At 42.7% G+C, this 19849-nt stretch overlaps 1 protein-coding gene across 1 annotated transcript in view; it reads right to left on the reverse strand.

Moving 5' to 3' along the window:
- The window catches only part of RGSL1 (regulator of G protein signaling like 1), a 61584-nt gene that overhangs the window by 41423 nt on the left and 312 nt on the right, over positions 1-19849 (reverse strand). Inside the window, exons 2-12 of the mRNA XM_080647947.1 lie at positions 18943-19104; positions 16378-17345; positions 14068-14130; positions 13453-13675; positions 12090-12203; positions 8804-8924; positions 4593-4786; positions 3087-3204; positions 2546-2660; positions 820-960; positions 517-643 (exon numbers count right to left, since the gene is read on the reverse strand). Of these exons, the coding sequence (XP_080504073.1) occupies positions 517-643; positions 820-960; positions 2546-2660; positions 3087-3204; positions 4593-4786; positions 8804-8924; positions 12090-12203; positions 13453-13675; positions 14068-14130; positions 16378-17345; positions 18943-19104 (2346 nt within the window). The remainder of the gene's footprint in view (positions 1-516; positions 644-819; positions 961-2545; positions 2661-3086; positions 3205-4592; positions 4787-8803; positions 8925-12089; positions 12204-13452; positions 13676-14067; positions 14131-16377; positions 17346-18942; positions 19105-19849) is intronic.

The following is a 19849-nucleotide window of genomic DNA, read 5'->3' on the forward strand; positions in this document are numbered from 1 at the left end:
CACAAAGCCACTTTCACAAGGTCCTCCCATGAGAAAGTGCCAGATTCAAACCCCAGAAATCTGGTTCCAACATCTGTGGCTCTCATTTGCTGCCTTGTCCTCAAAATTGGAGGTACCTTGAGGGCAGATCCTATGCTGCATGCTCACTACTGTATCCCCAGCAAAGTGCCTGCCACATTCTCAAAAAGGGCGTTGAATGAATGAACGAAACAATTTAATACATCTCTTGCTACCAACAAACAACATAAGCAAACAGTTTGGTAAAATGTGAGATCTCGAGCTGCTTTAGACTAGTCATTCTCCACCCTTTCTGGGTCCCTGAGCAGATGGCACTGGATTCCCAACCTCTCTAGGCTGGCCTGGGCTTGGCTTTGCAGCCAGGACTTGGACTTTTTGCTGGACCCCAGGCTAACGCAGACATGAATGACACAGAGCCATACCCCTGCAGCTACTTATCTGAGCCAGCCCTGCTACTGAAATCAACAGGGAAGGGGAACAAACAGAGACGGGACTTACTTTCCTTGTTGTTAACTTCCAGGTGGAGATATTTTTCAAATTCCTGGCGCAAGCTGACATTGTTCATGTATCTGCGGTACTTGCAAAAGCTCCTGATAAAGCTGACCAATTTCGGCCAGATTCTTTTCTGGGGAAAGAGAGAGGGTATGACATAGTCAGTACAGCTGCTGTCCACTGAGAGTCAACTACGCGCCGGAACTTGACATTCTTTACATGCAATCCTCACAACACCTCCTTTAAAAAGGAACAATTTTAAGCTCTAGTTTAAAGCCCAGGAAACTCAAGTCAAAGAACTTGTATAACCTTCTCCAGATTAAGCAGCTGCAGAGTGGAAGATTCCGGCTTCAACCAGGCATGTCGGGGGCCATTGGCAATGCTCTTGCTATCATAGTCTTTCAACGGTGAAGGTTTGAGTTGCCGTGATTGAGAAAGGAGTTGTGAGAGCTAAAAACAGGAAGAAACAGAGGACAGAGATAAGTCTGACTCACAAGGCGGGAATAATGGCTCAGGCAGATTTTGAAATGTTGAAAAAAAAATAAGGAAACGAATAAAACCATTTCTAAGCATTTAAAAAAGAAAAAACTAATAATTAGATGCACACACTCATACACCACATGCACGTACACTCTCTCACACAAATTCATTTGATAAATTTCTTCATTTCTTCATCGATACCTGGTGAACCTTCTCCAGTTCATTTACCCCTTGAGAAATGGAGGTTGAGGGCCAGAAAGCATCTGGTTGATCCTAGTTTTGTTGTCTCATTCTACAGGCAGGGAACCTCAGTAGAAACATGGCTTCAGAGCGCCAGAGGTAAAGTTCAAAAACCACTGGATTTAGAATCAGAAACTTTTGAGTGTGGAACCTAGCTCACCTTAATTGTATACAGTTCGGGCCAACTTACTTAAACCATGAGTCCATGTCTCCACGTGTAAGACAGAAACAAATGGTTGTGGTGAAGGTTAGGGATGATATGTGAAAACCCTAATACAGTACTTAGCACCAAGTAGGCTTATGCACATGTTGGTTTTCCGTTTATCTTTTCTTATCTAAGAGCAAGAGGAAGACCTGAAAGTAAAGCAAAGCATCTGGGTTCTGAGTGCGGTATTCTTCCCAATGTCCTACGTGATCATTCCTGGTACCCTGACATGGAGTCGATTCATGGATGGAGGAAATAAAAAGAAGAAAGGCCAGGGAAGCCCATTTCCATACCTGGGGTATTGGGTCAATGGGCATAGGAATGATTTTCCGAAATATCTGGGCATGATCTTTGGAGTCAGAGCTGGGGTCAAGTTTTTCTGATATAAACTAACTCTATAACACATTGAACAAAGGTTATTTAAGAGATTATTTAGGATTATTTTTATTTTTTTTCTCAAACCATATGAAGACTTTGCTGAATAACACACCTGTCTTCTCTTCCTTCCCTTTTTCTCTCCTCCAGCGGGAGAAAGAATGAGCTAGATGACTGAGGAGTTTGGAAGAAGGAAGCAGGTATGGTCTGCTCTGGGCCCTTTGCATTCTCTCGCTCTGGGAGGTGTTTGTCTTCAGGACACATGCTCAGGCCTTCCCTTTCTCATACCAGAAGGGGCTCCCTCAGGTAAGGGGGGCCTAATTTGTTCCATTATGCTATAGTGACTGGACATGTAAATGTGAAAGAGAAAGGATTATCAAACCCCTTTGGCTTCATGGCCAATTCATGTCCTTGAAAGTAGCTTTCAGCAAAAAAAAAAAACAACAAAAAACCCAAACCCCAAAAAAACCCCAAAACCTTGGCATTTTCATCTCCATCAGTACCTGCCGCCTCTCACAAACACAGTAGAGAGGGGCTTCCTTAAATTCCCACTGTAACAATGTCTCCGAGACTCAGATTCCTCCTTCATCGAATGGGGTTTCAGAACCTACCCCAAAGCGTAGTTGTTTTGGTGACTGAATAAGCTAACAGCGAAACTCTTTTGTATGGGCGACGATGCCTAGGCAGTGGCTTTCTCATCCCCAGTGTCTTGTCTTCACTGGCTTCCTCACTCACCTGGGGTTCCTGTATTTGCATTGATGAATTCTTCGAGGGCTTCCTATACACCGTTCGTACTTGAGTTTGCACTTCCTGAGGAAAATCTGGGAACAGCTCTTGGTACTCTTTAAACCTGCCAGGAGGAGGTGAGGAATGTCAAAGAAGGCCAAAGCCTGGCACACCAACAGGAGCAGCCACGGCAAACCTATCTCTGCTTTTGGAGGAAGTCAAAGTAGAAATTGGGGAACATCAAGATACTCAAAAACAGTCTTCTTAATATTTCCATCCTTTGCTAATGTCAGCCTGCCCTTCCCAATCAATGCTATATTGTTCCTGTTCAGACAAATGAACAGAAGTGGGTGTGTGAGAGTGTGTGTGTGCATGTGCCCGCACATCCATGCAGGTAGGTAAGAGGGTTCAAGATAAGTTTGGCTTTTCTTTTGTAGGGAGGCTCTGATGATGAACTCTGTGAGTATATTATGAGACTTCAATCATGTGGCTTGCAGCAGCCAACGAGCAGCTCCAGAAAGGCGCACTGCCTCCACCAAGCAATACTCACCACTTTTCTTCCAGAGAGTTCATGACACAGTTCTGGAGTAGTAACAATGAGTTTGTGCTGAGACGACCCTTCTGAGAGACTTCTTTGATGATAGGGGCATCACACTGCAAAATGTCTTCTAGAAAATGACATGGAGAGGGGGAAGGAGGAGGGGAGGGGAGTTGCAGGGGAGGGGGAGAGAAGCCATCATCTCTTGTTTATCATTTCTGAAGTAGCTGGTGTTTTTTTCATCTCAGAGTCTTACAGTCCCTTATTCTCCATCTATTTAGACTGATCTCTCCACAGATTGTTTGAAAATCTCAAACACATCTTTGGGATGTTATGTGCAAGTGTATTTGTAGAGCAAATACTGTTCCTATTCTAGTTGAGTTCCACTCAAATCTCAGATAAGTGTGCAAAGGGAATAAATGTTTAAAAGACTCATTTCTGCAGTTAGTTTGAAGTTTTTGGTTTAGGAAGAGAGCAGAAAGATAAAGGGTTAAAGTTAATTGCTGAGGCAAATGAGAAATCCAAGATTACAAGTAACTATTGTAAGGGCAATACAATTTTTGTTCAAAGACTATGGTGGTCATTAATAAGACTTGAAAACTTACCAAGGGCAAGATCTGCTTCCTTTTTTTTTCCCACTTCTAGCTCATTCAAAACAATGTACAGAACTTGATATCCTAACACTTAATAAACATTTCTTTCAAGATTTGCCAATTTTACCTTTTTTAACTTGTATAAAATCTATGTCTTTCTTGGTTTACCACAAGCAAAGCACACACTCAGACTCAGACACACACACACACACACACCACCTCTGTCAAAATAGTAGGCTTCATCTTTATTACTTTGCTTGTTTACCTCCAAGATGGAACCAAGCTCACTCCCTTTAGTTTGCCTTCAGTCTTATAGGTCAATACTTTACATGCAACTTCTGCTTCTGGCCAAATGAATTGACATGGGTCAGATTTACCCTCCCACCTTAGGCAAGGAAACAAGACAAAATTTATGAGGATTTTCAAAGAGATAGTTCTGCTTCCTGGCACAATTACCATTATAACCTATGAATGGTGGACACTCTTGCTTTGCAGTTTATTCTCGCTTTTGTATCTAACTCCAGTGTAGTTGATTTGAAGGTCAAACAACTTGAGTTTGAATTCAAGTTCCACCGACTGGATAAGTTAGTTAGCTCCTCTGTTTCACCTTCCCCATTAGTTAAATAGAGCTATTTATCCCTACCTTATAGGGATTGAATAAAATCCTATTTTCAGGGTCAAATGAACTGAGAGTATGTATTTCACATATAAATGCAAGTGTTTTGCACTTGGCTTCTTTTACTACCAATATTTCTAATTGATTGGTGTTCTCTGCTTTCACTATCCCTCTTAACCTTTGTCTCAATACTGCCCCGTGTGGCCGCTATTCTGTTATGCTCTCTTAGGAGACTCAAGATCACTCTTTTCCACACTCTTCTGTGATACTAAAGGGAGAAGCAAACCGTATCAGGAGGAAGCTGCATACCAGCAGGGACTATGCCAGAGAAATAAGTCTCCATTATATTTTCAACAAGAGACTTGGAGACCTGTTCATCAGTCTCAGTACTGATCTTCTGTATGGCCATCAGGAATTGCAATGGGCTCTCAGCCTTCTGTTCTTTGAGGAACTCTGTGAAGTACTCCAAGTGCTGTGCATTTAGGAAGACTTCTGCCAGGTTTCTGGAAACAAGAAAGTATCATTGGTTGAGAGAATGGATGGTGACCCCGGATTCTGTTCCACTTAAGGAATGGGGAAGGACTTCTCCCAGGTTGTGGGGCCTTTAATTATGTGTGAAGATCAGGGTGAATGAATTGGTTACTCTATTTCCTTGGAAATAAATTTTTGTGTGTCCATCCTAAGCATGGTTCAATCATTTGCCAACATCAATGGAAGAGGAAGAGAGGTATTTTAAAGGGGCTAATTTTTTTTCTAGAACCACCTTCTTTCTGCATTGTGGATTCAAAACAACCCCTAACTGGCAGTCATTTCAGTGAGGTGGAGAAAGAGTGATCAGCAATTATTGATCAATATTTCCTAATTGCCTTTGCTGATTTCTTTTTCACTGTTCCTTAAATAAAGGTGCCCCTAATGTTTCATTCTCAATCCTCTTGAATTTTGCCTTATGATTCCTCCCTCGCCCGCCCCTGCCCCCCTCCCCCGCCCCACCCAATCCCTACCTCCTCTGTGATCTCAATTTTCATCGATATGGTAAAACTATGTTTATGGTCTTTTTGTCATTCAACAGTTTGATTATGATGTGCCTAGGTGTGAATATTTTTAAGTTTATCCTACTTGGGATTCATTCAGCATCTAGTATGTTCTGATTAAGTATTCAACCATTGTATATTCAAATATTTTTCCTGCCCCTTTATCTCTCTCCAGATATTTCCATTATTTGTATGTTGGTGTTCTTGATGGTGTCTCACAGGTCTCTTATTTTTTGATGCTTTCACACTGGATAATGTCTGCTGAGCCAATTTTAAGTTCACGAATTCTTCTGCCAACTCAAATCTGCTATTGATACTTTCTAGTGAATTTTTCATTTCAATTATTGTACTTTTCAACTCCAATGTTTTGTTTGGTTCTATTTTGTAATATTTATCTTGTTAGATATTTTCATTTGATGAATCAGTATCATCATACTTTCCTTTAATTTTTTAAACATGGTTTCCTTTAATTCATTGACCATATTGCTTAGAAGTCCTTAAAGTGCAATATGTGAATCACTTCAAAGATAGTTTCTAATGACTGCTTTTTCCCCTCTGTGTACAAGCCAGTGTTGTGTTTTGGTTTTTTTTGGGTGGAGTTGGGGGTATGTATCATAATTTTTTAACTGAAAATTTAGATGATATAATTTATAGAGATCTAAAGCTTTTGACAGGTTTGTCCAGTTTTATCATTGGAGAGACTATTTTTGAGGTTCTTACTCTACCATTACAGAAGTCCAATTCCTCACCTTCAGTGTTTTTTTTTTTGTTTTTTTTTGGTTTGTTTGTTTGTTTTACCTGTATCTTCCCTTATATATCTACTAGAGGCCCAGTGCACGAAAATTCGTGCTGGGGTTGGGAGGGTCCCTCAGCCCAGCCTGTGCTCTCTCGCAGTATGGGAGCCCTCAGGGGATGTCCAACTGACAGCTTCGGGCCTGTTCCCTGTGGGGTGTGGGCTAAGCCACAGTCTGGCTTCCCTCTGATGGGCTGATCTGGGGATGCTGAGTGGCTGGGCCCACCCTGAACAGCCCCGCCACTGCTGCTGCTGGTGGCCTCCCTCTGCAGGAGGCGACGGGGCGGGCAATCAGGGGATGGCATGGCTCCTATTGCCCTGCCACTGGTTGCCACTGCCCCCCACACCCCATCGCCATCCCCTCCCTCTGCCCGCTGGCACACACCTTGGCTGGCCTAGCTCCACCTGCTTGCTGCTGCTCTCCCCCCACCACTGCCTGCCATTCGGTCGATTTGCATATTAAGCTTTTATTATATAGGATTCCACTTTTAGCTTCAGGTCTTTAATATCACTTGCCCAAACAACTGCCACAACCTTCCAAATATTATTTCTGCTCTTAGTCTGAGTCTCTGACTCATCATACTGTTATTATGTCTACCAGAGTAATATTTAAAGAATCCATATAATAGGTTTTTTTGCTACTCCTGTTCCAACAAACTCCCATGAATCCTTATTGCCATTTGATCAACACAAATTCCTTAATAATTCATTCAAAACCTTCTTTCAGTTATTTTAATCTCAATCTAGGTTGCTAATTTTATATTTTATGTCTAAATTCTCCCCAAGTATTCTGTGCTTTAACACCACTGGACTATTTTCAAGTCTTTAAATACCACTTTCATACTTCTGAGTTTATTTCTTTGTGTTATTTCTTCAGTTTGGAAGATTTAGCCCTACCCACAAAATACTCCCTTTCTTTGCAATTAAATTGTTCCATGCAGATCAGGGCCTCTTTTGATATTCTAAGTTTTCCTAACACTCACTCAAAATTTCCTCCTACAATTATGCTCTTATAGCAATTAGTCAATATTTTATCATAACATTTAAAGGTCAGCATTTGTAGTTTATTTAGTTATGTATTGGATTAAGGGCAAGGACTATGTCTTTATTTGTATCATTAGTATCCACAGAATGTCTGGGACACCGTATATGATCAAAAACTGGTTAGTACATTGAATTTGGACAAAGGACAAGGTTTAAGAGAGTTGCAACTGTGGTATACCTGGACCATTCTGCTGTGGTCCTAATGGAGTCATGAAACTGGACTATATAACCCTGCAGAGTCCCTCTAGAATTTAATGATTTTATGAATATATGATCTAGAAAAGACTTCTGTGATATTCATTTTCAACTAATTTGGAAAATACGAATCTCTGTAGATATAGTGAAAAGTAGTAAGTAGTAAAATTAGAATATCAAACGGAATAGAAGATTAAACGTAGGGATTAATTTCAGTTCCCTGAAAGGGAGGAAAATCTCTCTAGAGTATTTAGAAGAGACAGAGGGTTTTTCACCCCCCATGAAGGCTAACGGTAACTGAAAACATACTTCTGGGAACTTTTCTCTGCAAATATTCTGCTAGTGATGTTGACTACCGAATTTGTAAGTGCTAATCTATCTCTATCCTCTGTAAGAGAACTCTCCATGTAACTAGTCATTAACAGCTAGGTAGTGAATTAAAAAAAGAAAAAAGAATGACTGGCCAGCTGGCATGGCTCAGTGGTTGAGCATTGACCTATGAACCAGGAGGTCACCATTCGATTCCTGGTTAGGGCACATGCTCGGGTTGCGGGCTTAGTGTGGGGCGTGCAGGAGGCAGCCAGTCAATGATTCTCTCTCATCAATGATGTTTCTATCTATCTCTCACTCTCCTTTCCTCTCTGAAATCAACAAAAATATATTTAAAACAAACAAACAAAAATAAGTAAATAAATAAATAAATAAACAAACAAATAAATAATAAACAAATGACTGAATGGCCTGGCTTACAAGAAAATGTTAGTCAAGAAGGTAGTAAACATACCTAAAAAATAAAGACTGGTACAAAACAGTACATGGCAAGTGCTTAGGGTTATATTTTAGGGGTTTGGTGTTTCAGAGGAGAGGGAGTCATACATTTGGATAACTTTTATGTAGCGGTGGCATCTGTACTAAGAAAAGCGGGATAAAGGTGAGTGGGCACTCCAGAAAACAAGGGCCACAGAGTCTTTGCCTCGCAGTGGGACCTTACCAGAGGCTGACTCTTGAGTTGATTGTAAGGGGGAGAGACATGAAGAAAGGACCCAGTTAGGAGGCATCTACAGTCACACACAGTCCAGAAAACACAAATATGCAAGGACACATGTACAAAGATGAATATTACGGTACTGCTGATAGCCATAAAAAAACTGAAGATGGTGTAAATGTCCACAAAAAACATATAGTTAAATACATCATGCTACATCCATTCTATGGAAGAAAGTAGACCTGTATTACATACTGGCATGAAAGGATGTCCATAATAGTTTGCTATGTTGAAAAACTTATTGTATAATACATATTGCATGGTGCCAGGTTTAGAACACATACAATGATTTAAAATACTTAGTATGCCTGTGCATGTATATGTGATATATAGAAAAGAGTGTGGAAATTAACACAGAAAAATAGGCTCATGCTGAACTCCAGGGCTGTGTCTGGAGATATTGGTGTCTTACCTGGGTCTGAATGAAGGCTTCCTTACAACAGCAATCTTTTTTAAGGGTGCTTCCTTAGTTGGGGGTGAATGTATCTTTGGTTCTTTGGTAAATTTCTGACGATAGACTTTATACTGGTAATCTAGTGAGAAGTCACAACATTGGGCAACGCCATGTTATAAAGAACATTGCAGAGATGAAAGGACAAAGTAGCAAGAGTGCATGTGGAAAAACCACGGTCCCCACAACTGCTGCCATCTCAGGCCATTAGGCTGGGAATGTATGGGCCATTAGTGCATAAGAGCCTTCGGGATGACTTTAAGCCCTGACCCTAATATCAGTCCAGGCTGTGTTATTTACGTCTTCTGGCTATGAGGCCTAGAGCCCACATTCCTTAGAAAACTGCTGAGACCTACTCCATCATACTTCCTATCATTTCAACACCAAAGGGCATCCCTCCCCCAATCAGTCATTTTTATTCTAGGACCATACTCCACGTGACAGTCTCCCTGGACACCTCTGCTGTCTCCTCCGAAACCCTTCCACTTGTCCTCTGGAACCCCTGCTTTGTCATCAGCAAACTCACAGATTCTTGCTTGGTCTCTTCATGAAGAGTTCCCCACTTGCCCTAACCAGTTTGGCTCAGTGGATGGAGCGTTGGCCTGCGGACTGAAGGGCCCCAGGTTCGATTCCGGTCAAGGGCATGTACCTTAGTTGTGGGCACATCCCCAGTAGTAGGTGTGCAGGAGGCAGCTGATTGATGTTTCTCTCTCATCGATGTTTCTAACTCTCTATCCCTCTCCCTCCTCTCTGTAAAAAATCAATAAAGTATATGTAAAAAAAAAAAAAGAGTTCCCCCCACCTTCTGGCTTTAATAGAAACCATTCCCTTTCCTGAGGACACTGTTGCCACAGCGAACTTCTCAAGTGGTATTCTGTCGCACCATAGTACACAATTTGGAGTGAGTGTCTGGTGCCCTATTGCCACTTAGAAACCATTATTTCAAAATATGTTAAAACATTACTATTAAAGAATAATAGACTCCAAGCATTTTAGAAATCAAAGAGCCTTTTGAGGTTGTTAATATCGTAGAAAATAACACAGACTTTTTCAAGGGCAGGGGTGGTATATTATTTATCTTGCCTCTCCAGAAATCAGAACATGGTCTGGTTATACTAAATCCTTTAAACTATTTATTAACTAGAATGTCCCGCCCCCTCCCCCCCGGCCATCCCCCTCCCCCCGCCACACACACATAGGAATTTTCTGTCTGGTTTGATAATACTTTCAGTGACAGATATTATGCCAAAGGATCGAAAACAATAGAAATATATACTGAGTCTAATACGCAATTGAATCGGTGAAAAAGTACAATCCAGACAATGGAAGACCAGATATCAAAAAAACAAAAACAAAAGAACCCCAAGAAACCTCCCAATAAGAAACAACTAGAAATGGTGGATAAAAGAATAACACACGTTCAAACTTGTAAGTAAGCCTGTAAGACATTAATACAAAACAGAACAGAAACATAGGGATTAGAAGCAAAGAGAAGGTTAGAAACCAGAGGGCAAGCTGACACTAACAGTGCATCTGCCCTGGATGCATGTGCCATGTTAAAGGCCAGAACAGGACCGAAGACAAAGCCATGCGCCCTTAAAAAATGGGCCGTTTAGAAACCCTTTGGCCACAGCTTTTACTTTCAAGGCATTTGGCAAGTATGACCATTGTTACTGAGAAAAACAGAACTTTTTGGCGGACTCTCAAGGCAGATGACAGCAAAACTACAAAACAACAAAGAAGAGGCCCTGAAAAACACCCCAGGCTTTCTGTTGGGACCCCCAAAAGGAAGGAAAACCAGAGCTAGCTCATCCATCAAAAGGTATGGAAGCTAGCTCTGAATCAACTCTCACCCTCGGTGGGTGAAGGTTATCTGGATGTGCTTGTTCAGTGTATGTCGGAAGTAAAGGGAGCCCTCTCCGGAGGACAGTAAGGTCACCCAGAGCCTGAAATCATCCCTACGAATTTGTACCAACAGCTCGTTCACAAATAAAGCAGAAATAAGGCATTTAAAAAGATGACCAAAAACCAAGGAGAAAAAAACACACGACACTTGAAAAAAACATGGCAGGAAATCCAAATATGGGCTTTAAAATTACTACTATTCATTTAATGTAATTCAAAGAGAAAAAATATCAACACGGACTATCGCAAAAAGGAAAAAAATCAATTCTAAAAAGAAAAGGTTTAATGACAAATGTAGAAAATTGAGAGTTAAGAAATGGGTAGGATGATAAATTATAAATAGCTGAGTGAGGATTGTTGAACTAGGAGTAAGACCCAAAGAAAATATCTATACTGAAACACAGAGAGGGGAAAAAATGTGAAAAATACAGAATAAAGCATATGAGACATGGGGAATGTGGCTGAAATGTCAAAAATATGTGGCCTGGCCAGTGTGGCTCAGTGGTTGAATGTTGACCCAGGAACCAGGAGGTCACAGGTTCAATTCCCAGTCAGGTCACCTGTCCTGGTTGCAGGCTCGATCCCCAGTAGGGGGCATGCAGGAGGCAGCCGATCAATGATTCTCTCTCATCATTGATGTTTCTATCTCTCTTTCCCTCTCCCTTCCTCTCTCTCTGAAATCAATAAAAAATATATATATATTTTAAATATGTGTAGTAAGATTATCTGAAGGAAATAGAATGAAGCAGGACAGATATTTGAAGAGATAATAACTGGAATTTTCCTAAAACTGGCAAAGGACGTCAAGTCAGAAATGCAGGAAGTCTTGAAACTCATTCTGGGAGTTGCCTCCAACAAAGGCCCCTGCCTGACCCAAGGTCAGACCCTCTTGAGGGACACCCTCATTCACTTAGAATCACATCTCTCTCTTTTTTTTTTTTTTAATATATTTTATTGATATTTTACAGAGAGGAAGGGAGAGGGATAGAGAGTTAGTAACATCGATGAGAGAGAAACATCGATCAGCTGCCTCCTGCACACCTCCCACTGGGGATGTGCCCGCAACCAAGGTACATGCCCTTGACCGGAATCGAACCCGGGACCCTTCAGTCCGCAGGCCGACGCTCTATCCACTGAGCCAAACCGGTTTCGGCATCACATCTCTTTTTCATGATGCCCTTCTATGACTTTGTAGGAGGGGGTAGGAGCTGGGAGACAAATCTGACCATCCTTCATTTCAAACAAAGCCCGGTTCCCCTTTTGGCTTTCAGCCCATTGTGTTGGGAGAGTCTTTCATACTGGGCTGTCTCAAATCTATCTGTGGGTTTAAATAAACACTTACCCATCTTACTAGTAGGTGCTTTTTCACAATATATTTTGTAGTCCTCACTCATCTTCTCTATGGCCACCTTTGGATACTTATAGCAGAGTTCCTCAAAGGACATTTTCTCTATGTCTATCAAGTAGAGAAAAACAGGGGAGAGTCTAGTTGACCACTCTGGGGTCAAAGATTTATATACTTCTGTTGAAAGTATTGCCTTTTAAACATTATTTAAGTGCGACAATAATGTTCTAATGGAATGTTTCTACGCAAGGAATACAAGTTCTCTGAGCCAGATTAGAAGCAAGGAAAGACCGCCACCCCTCCAGCGTGGGAGGATTCTGTCCTTCTTGGAGACACCTAGCCCATGGAGACCTTCCGCCCAGTCACACACAGTTGTCCTGGAACTCCCCAGGGCAGTCTAGTGCTTTCTGAGTGATACTGGTGGAGTCCAGAAGGAATCCTAGTGTGTGGACTCACAAATGTCAGTTGTCCTTATGACAATTGCCACGGTTGTCAATATCGCCTCTCAGCCAGGGGTATCTGGCTGTAAGTTGCAAGAGAAGTGGATTATTTCTGCAGAGGATCTAGGTTTCTAGTCCTCCCTTGCGGAGCCGCCTCGGGAAACCTTCTCACCTCTCTGGGACTCATTTTCTCTGTATGAAAGCTGAGAGTATTCTAGTTCTGGTGCCCTGTGGGTTTCTGGCGCAGCCTGAGTACAGCCATCAGCCAGCCTCCTGAGCAGACAGAGCTCTAAGATGGACAAGTGCACAGGAGGCCCTTATCAGGTTGGACCCATGTTCCAAAAATGCAGCGGTGGATGAAACAATCATGTGTGCTAAAGGAGGGGGGGTGCGTCTCCATGGAGCATGGTTCCCACTCTTCCTGGCTACCCCTGACACTCCTGGCCACTAAAGAAATGCCTGTTGCCCTGTCTGGTGTGGTGAAATTTACCAGCTACCCTTTCTCCCACTTCTCTCTATATTTCTGGGAGAGGTTCTGGCATGTTTGGGATTTAGAGAGAAGGTGAAACGCTGGGTAAAACAGAGAGAGAGATCCTGTTTACAATAGATTTAAATAACTCATGCTCAAGCACAGCTCCGAGGGCAAGCATCCAGGGTACCTTGTTTTGTACATGGAGTGCACCGTGCAATGCAAAGATTTCAAGAGTTGAGTGTTACTTTAAAAATGAATTTTTTTAAAATTGATTTTCAGAGAGGGAGAGGAAAGGAGAGAAACACTGATGTGACAGTGAAACATCCATCGGCTGCTTCCTGTATTGCACAGTGCTGACACACAGTAAATAATCACTAAATGTTAACTATCTATATTTCCCAGTTGCCTGTATGTCAGGGGTCAAAAAAATTATGGTGACTGCCCATACCTGTCAGAAACACTGGAGACTTCAGTTCCACCCGGAGAGACCCGTCTTGTCTCAGGTCCTCAGTAGCTAGTTTCCTCCACTGCACTGCGTCCATTTCCTCCATGTTAGCCAAACTCTGGCTTAATGCCAGGGATTCCTCAAATCTCTTATAAAGAAGAATGTTCTCTTTTTTGCTTATAGAGTCTTTCTTATGCCACCTCGTGTTGGTGACCTTGTTCTGAGTCTAAGAGAAGGGGGAGGGGGACAGACAATATTTGCTACAGGAACTAGACCAGAAGCAAGATTTTTGTAACAGCCCAGTCCTCCTGTGTCTCCCTGTCAGGTAGACTTAGGCTGGTGGTTTTCAATTTGTTCAGATCCATTGCAAACCCATTTTCTATTAACGGAGAAATTTGATGTGAATGTGACTCTTTTAAAGTCACCTTATGCACTTGAGTCTTTTGCCTTGAGAGCTTTATGTTTAAGCATCAGGGACCATGTCAACCCCCCAGTAGCCTCTAGGGAAAAAAAAATCAGACTTTCATTTACTTTAACAAATAAGGCTTCTAAAAGACCAGTTACTCTCTTTTCTTCCCTCAACCTTATGATTCGTCCCCAACTCAAAGCCCCTCCTACTGAATAAGTGAGAAACAAGTAGTCCTCTTCATTCAGGAATTCATCATACCAGGAGCTGAGCATCTGCAATTCAAACACGACATAAGCGTTAGGAGGTGTGCTCAGCCTGCTAATGCTTACATGGGAGAAGCGTAGGCTGCCGATTCCAGAGTCTCTAGTTTGGAGATACAATGGAACAGCAAACATTAGCCATGACCAACCAGGACATTCCTTTGGCTTTCTAAATTTGCAACTCAAGCAACCTCTCTCTGAATCTCAGAGAATAGTAACAGATACTTACTTAAGAAGAGGTACAACAAATAGTTTGCTGAAGGACAATTATTGGACACCTCTTAAATCTTTGTTCCTTTCCAAAGTACTATCTCATCTGATTCTCAAAATGGTCCTGAAAACCAACCATCTTCTTTTGGTGTGTATACTCTTAATATCTCCTCCTTGAAGACCTTACCCACTTGTGAAAATTAGTTCATTACCTTAAAATAAATACACAAAGCCCAATAGTAACAACAGAAAGCTATGCGTTAGTGCTTAGCTAGGTTTATATATCTATACCCTCACGTTCATTCATTTATCTGATGAATACTTTCTGAGTGCCTCCCACGTGCCAGACACTGTGCCCATTTCTGAAAACATACAGATCAATATGCTACAAGCCTGGTTCTCGAGGAGCTCACCTTCTAGCATGATGGCACATGCCACCATAGAGGTGTGAACAAAGTTCCCTGGGAATGGAGAGGAGGGAACACATTTCACAAGAGGGAGGGGGCCTCTAGACTTCCAGGACTGAAGAACTGCGAAGGAGAGCTGTAGCTGTGGATCCACTGGACTGATCTGGTCCTATACAACCCAGATGTGCAACCCTGGATAATTATGCTGTATGGGAAATTGTGCTGGACTTAGAGCCAAGAACTCCTGGGTTCTGGCCCCTGGTTCCTCTACTAGTCTGCTGTGTGCCTTGAGCCAATCCACTTACCCTCTCTAAGTCTCATTTTCCTCATTGTACAAATGACAACAATACTACCCTGTCTGCCTCTTAGAGGTACTAGGAAGCCTCAAGGAGATAATGTGTTTTATAAGGTAAATAAATTATAATGCACTAAAAAATTTGCTATTTATATCTACTTGCCCTTCCAGATCTACTCTCTATCCTTCTTTACCTGGCTTATGCCTTGGGAAATGAAGCTGCATGGACCACATCAACAAGCTCCCATGACCTCTGGTTGGGTTTATCCGGTCAGGAGTCCTGACAGGAGATGGGAAAGCAGGAGCCGAGTGAGCTTGGGATATCTATTCCCTTGGTCCCTCCCAGTCAGATCACTGTGGACTGGCTATATCCCTCTACTGACAATTACAGCTTCTGCCGAGCATTCCATTCCATATAGCTCTTCTCTCCTGGTTCTGGTAACTAACTATTCCCTCTCCTCAACTCTTCAGGCCTAAGAGTGATAAAGGTGACCCACCATTACTGGCCCTGGGGTACTGCACTATCCTCTGTAGTTTCCCTACTCTAGTGCCCACTACCTTGTAATTAGTCCCTTTTATTGGATGCTCATCTGTTTCCCAACTGACTCTGCCATTTGTTTTCTCCCAAGATCTTTTAAAAAATATATATTTTATTGATTTTTTACAGAGAGGAAGGGAGAGGGATAGAGAGTTAGAAACATCAATGAGAGAGAAACATTGGTCAGCTGCCTCCTGCACACCTCCTACTGGGGACATGCCCGCAACCAAGGTACATGCCCTTGACCGGAATCGAACCTGGGACCTTTCAGTCTGCAGCCCGACCCTCTATCCACTGAGCCAAACTGGTTAGGGCTCTCCCAAGATCTTGATGATACAACAGTCAAGCAATGGGCCTTACTTCCTGTGAGTCTTTAGGATAGTCTCCTGCTTTTATCTCATGTTTTGGGATAAGAATAAACCCTTCTCAACTGGCCATTTTCTTGTTGGTTATTCTAAGAAAGAAAGACCCTACATTCCAATACACGACATTCAAAGCAGAGTTATTAAAACTTCCCTGAGTGGGACACTCAGAGGTTGGTGGTTTTGGGAGACTCCACATAAGGGGGAATTGAAGAAAGAATGAAGTGTGGATATTGACCACTCCTCCACCTCCATTCTACTTTGGAGTTTTGGCTGTTTCTGGGAATTTTTACAGCCTGCTCCTAAAAGATTAACCAACTCTTCAATAGGTGAAGGGTTATATGGGTAATTATATCATTAACTTAGTATAGATGAGCAGATAGGGTTTTAGGTCAGTTTTGACCCAATCTTCCAGATCTTAACCCATTTCGGTAAGGTGTGACCTACCTGGCAGATCTCCTCCTGGGCTTTGGGTATCCAGGGGTTCATATTCCCAGAAGGCAGCAGCTCTTTCAGACCTTCAATGGTTTGGGATTTGAGTGGTAAGCATGGACCAATCTGTTCATTCAGGTAGAGCTCACAGATTCGGTTGCCCAGTATGTGCCAAAAGATGGCATTTCCCGTCTTCCTGTTATTCATCAGGACACTGAGGAAATGGTGCAGGTCCTGCCAGAGGTCCAGGAGTTGGATCTCAGTTTTCAAATTCAGCTTCTTCAGGTGGTCTCGGAAGGGACTCCCTGCAAAGGCATCAGCACACAAGGCCCAGTGGGTGTACCCCAAGGAGAGTCTTTGCTTGATGGCCTTCTTGATTGTCAAACGGGGTGAGTGACGGATGATGGGGGTGGCAGTCCTCAGGTGGGTAGAGATCTTTGTCTCAAAGAGGCCCTCCATGTGGAGATGGCTCTTGGCTTTCTTCTTCATGTTGGACTTTCTGGGACTGAGACTGTCCTTTTCCAGGGAACTGGTTATTCTCTCATTTGAAGAGGCCTTTTCCAGGGAAGGCATTTGTATAACCGCTTTCTCCTGAGGACAGATCTCCTGGGAGGACATGGAATTGGCGCCTGGCTTGGTATCCAATTCCAGAGACCACGAGGCATGATCTATCAACTGCCACATCTTCCGCTTGATCTTTCTGCTCGAGTACCGCTTCTGGGGGTAGCAGGACTTCTTGATGCTCATGTTCAGAGGGATCCCTCCTACATGGGTATAGCAAATACTGCACTGGCGAGTCTCATATTCTTGCATCAGATGCTGGCATGACTCCTCCTTAGCTATGATGGTCTTGGCATGGGTGTGAAAGTTGGGAAGCCAATAGCTCTGGAGTTTGAACAGAGCCACTTTCTGCATGTTGCTCAAGATCTCCCGCCTGGTGGTTGACTGGTTGGGATGCCAGATGGAGAGGTTCAAGAGAGACTCTGGAAAGAAGACAGAGAGATGAAAGATGAAAACGATGTGGCGCCGAAAAGCTTTTGAAGTTTTTCCAAATGTTTTTTGATTAGAATTTCATTGTTCCTCAAGCAACCCAGGGATGTGAAGAGGTCAAATATATGATGGATGCGTATTTATGATTTGCTCAGCACAGTGATCCCTTTCTCTGATTACCTTCCTTTTTCCCCAGATAAATAAGTCATTCTATGGGATTCTTCAAGTTATTTTTTAGACTATTGAATGTTATTGTAAAGAAAAGCAAACATCACATGAAAACTTGTGTAAGAACATGTACCTCTGAATGGGATGTCTCAGGATCAGATCTAACAAGGAGGAAGGACTTTGGACAATAATTTGAAGGAGTCTTTATTAGCCCTGATTTTAATGCCATCAATTCTCAATTATATCTCTGAATTAAGAGTAGTGTGACTAATCCCAAATAGCAAATTTGGAACACATTTGTGTTTGGGTTAGCAATGCCTCCTCACTAAATAAATCTACACCAATAAAAGAAAAATATGCAAATTGACCATACCTCTGTGATGCCCACAAGCCAATCAGGAGTGAGTATGCAAATTAACCCAACAAAGATGGAGGGTTAATTTGCATATGCAGGGGAGCAGCCGGGCTGGACGCCTGCTATGAGGGGTAGCGTGGGGGGCAGAGGGAGCTACAGGAGCAGCGCTCCAGCCGGGAGCGAGGACTTGCAGGCTCCTGGGCGACCAGGAGCAAAGCCAGGGGAAGGAAGGCCTATTCTTGCATGAATCTTTGTGCAACGGGCCTCTAGTAAGTAAATAAATGAATGAATAAATATCTGGATGTTCTAGAGAAGAGGCGGGTAGCTTTGTCTGTGAAGGGCCAGCTAATAAATAGTTTAGGTTTTGTGGGCCACCTACAGTCTTCGTTGCACACTTGTCTTCTTTAACCCTTTAAAAATATGAAAACAGCCCTAGCTGGTTTGGCTCAGTGGATAGAGCGTCAGCCTGCAGACTAACGGGTCCTGGGTTTGATTCCAGTCAAGGGCACATGCTGGGGTTGTAAGCTCGATCTCCAGTAGGGGGCGTGCAGGAGGCAACCAATCAATGATTCTCTCTCATCATTGATGTTTCTATCTCTCTCTTCCTCTCCCTTCCTCTCTGAAATCAATAAAATATTTAAAATAAAAATATGAAAACATTCTTAGTTCATAGGCCACATGTATTTCACTTGGCCCATAGGCTGCAGTTTATTCTAAAGAATCCCAATTGAAAAAAAGGGAGAGAAAAAGAAAAAAAGACAAGCCCTGCAAGCTCAGAAGATGGAGGAGCTATGCAATTACCTTGTTCCAATTCCTCTTCACTCCATCCAGCAAAACATCATTGGCAAGTAATAGCTCAGAAGAGGCCAGTACCAGACTAAGGACAACTGGTTTCTCTCATCCCTCCCCTGTTAGGGGTTGGGTTTCCTACTGGCATCCCTGATGCATAGAACATGGAAAGGGTGGCAGTGTGCAAAGCAAGAGACTGAGGGCTATCAGACACTGGATTGATTTTTCTGGTTACATCTCCCAGGGATTTTACTTCAGATAAACTTTATAGTTCTTACTGATGTTCATGTTGCAGAGGGTCACTACCCGTGAGCCCTCCTGAAGATGGGTGGCCTTCAGCACAAGGAGGAGAGATAGGTAGTGGTCTCTCAATTCCAAGTCCATCTCATCTATGCCCAGGATCTTCTCAGCAAGGATCCAGAAATCCACCAGCTCTTCACCTATAGACCAGACAGGGGAGGCACAGAGTTGCACCCCAATCTTGCCCCTTCAGTGGTTGCATCGGGGTGTGGCAGCTGATACCCCTACCACCCACCTGCTCTACTGCCTCAAACATCACCATTAGCCACTCCTCTGGGTTAAGGTACCATCTCCAGAAATGTTCTAATATGGGGGCAGATGGGAGTCATGGAGGAAGGGAATTAATGGATAGGGATCTTTTGTGACTTTTTTATTGTTAGAAAAACTCTCACTTTAAGAAAAACAGCATGGCTCTGAAGATGGATCATGAGATATTTGAGTTTGGTCCAAAAAATAAAGACAGAGGGAAAAGTAAATTTCTTAGATCATGAACCCAGAGTAGCTAGCAGAAGGACACTGGGGCCAAAATGTACCAAACACTATGTTCCCTGTTTCATAACTGTCAGGGCTGAAATCCTTGTGACAAACTGAATGATAGTTCTTCCCTCCATGTTCCCAGGGCTTGTCCCTGGGTAAAACTTAACATTACTGAACTGTACAAGCTGTTGGCCTCCCAGCATCCACCAATTACTGGACCCAATTAGCAGAAATCAATGCACCTTAACACTTTTGCCACAAGGATTTATTTATTTACTTGTTCCTTGTCTGTCTCCCCACCATCATGGCAGCTTTATGAAGTGGGGATATATAGCTCTCATTCACCTTTGTATCCCCACCTACCAGCACAGTGGCTGCCATAGAGTGGTGCTCAATCTCCATTGTTGA

Source organism: Plecotus auritus, assembly GCF_963455305.1.
Source record: "Plecotus auritus genome assembly, chromosome: 12".
Classification (NCBI taxonomy): Eukaryota; Metazoa; Chordata; class Mammalia; order Chiroptera; family Vespertilionidae; genus Plecotus; species Plecotus auritus.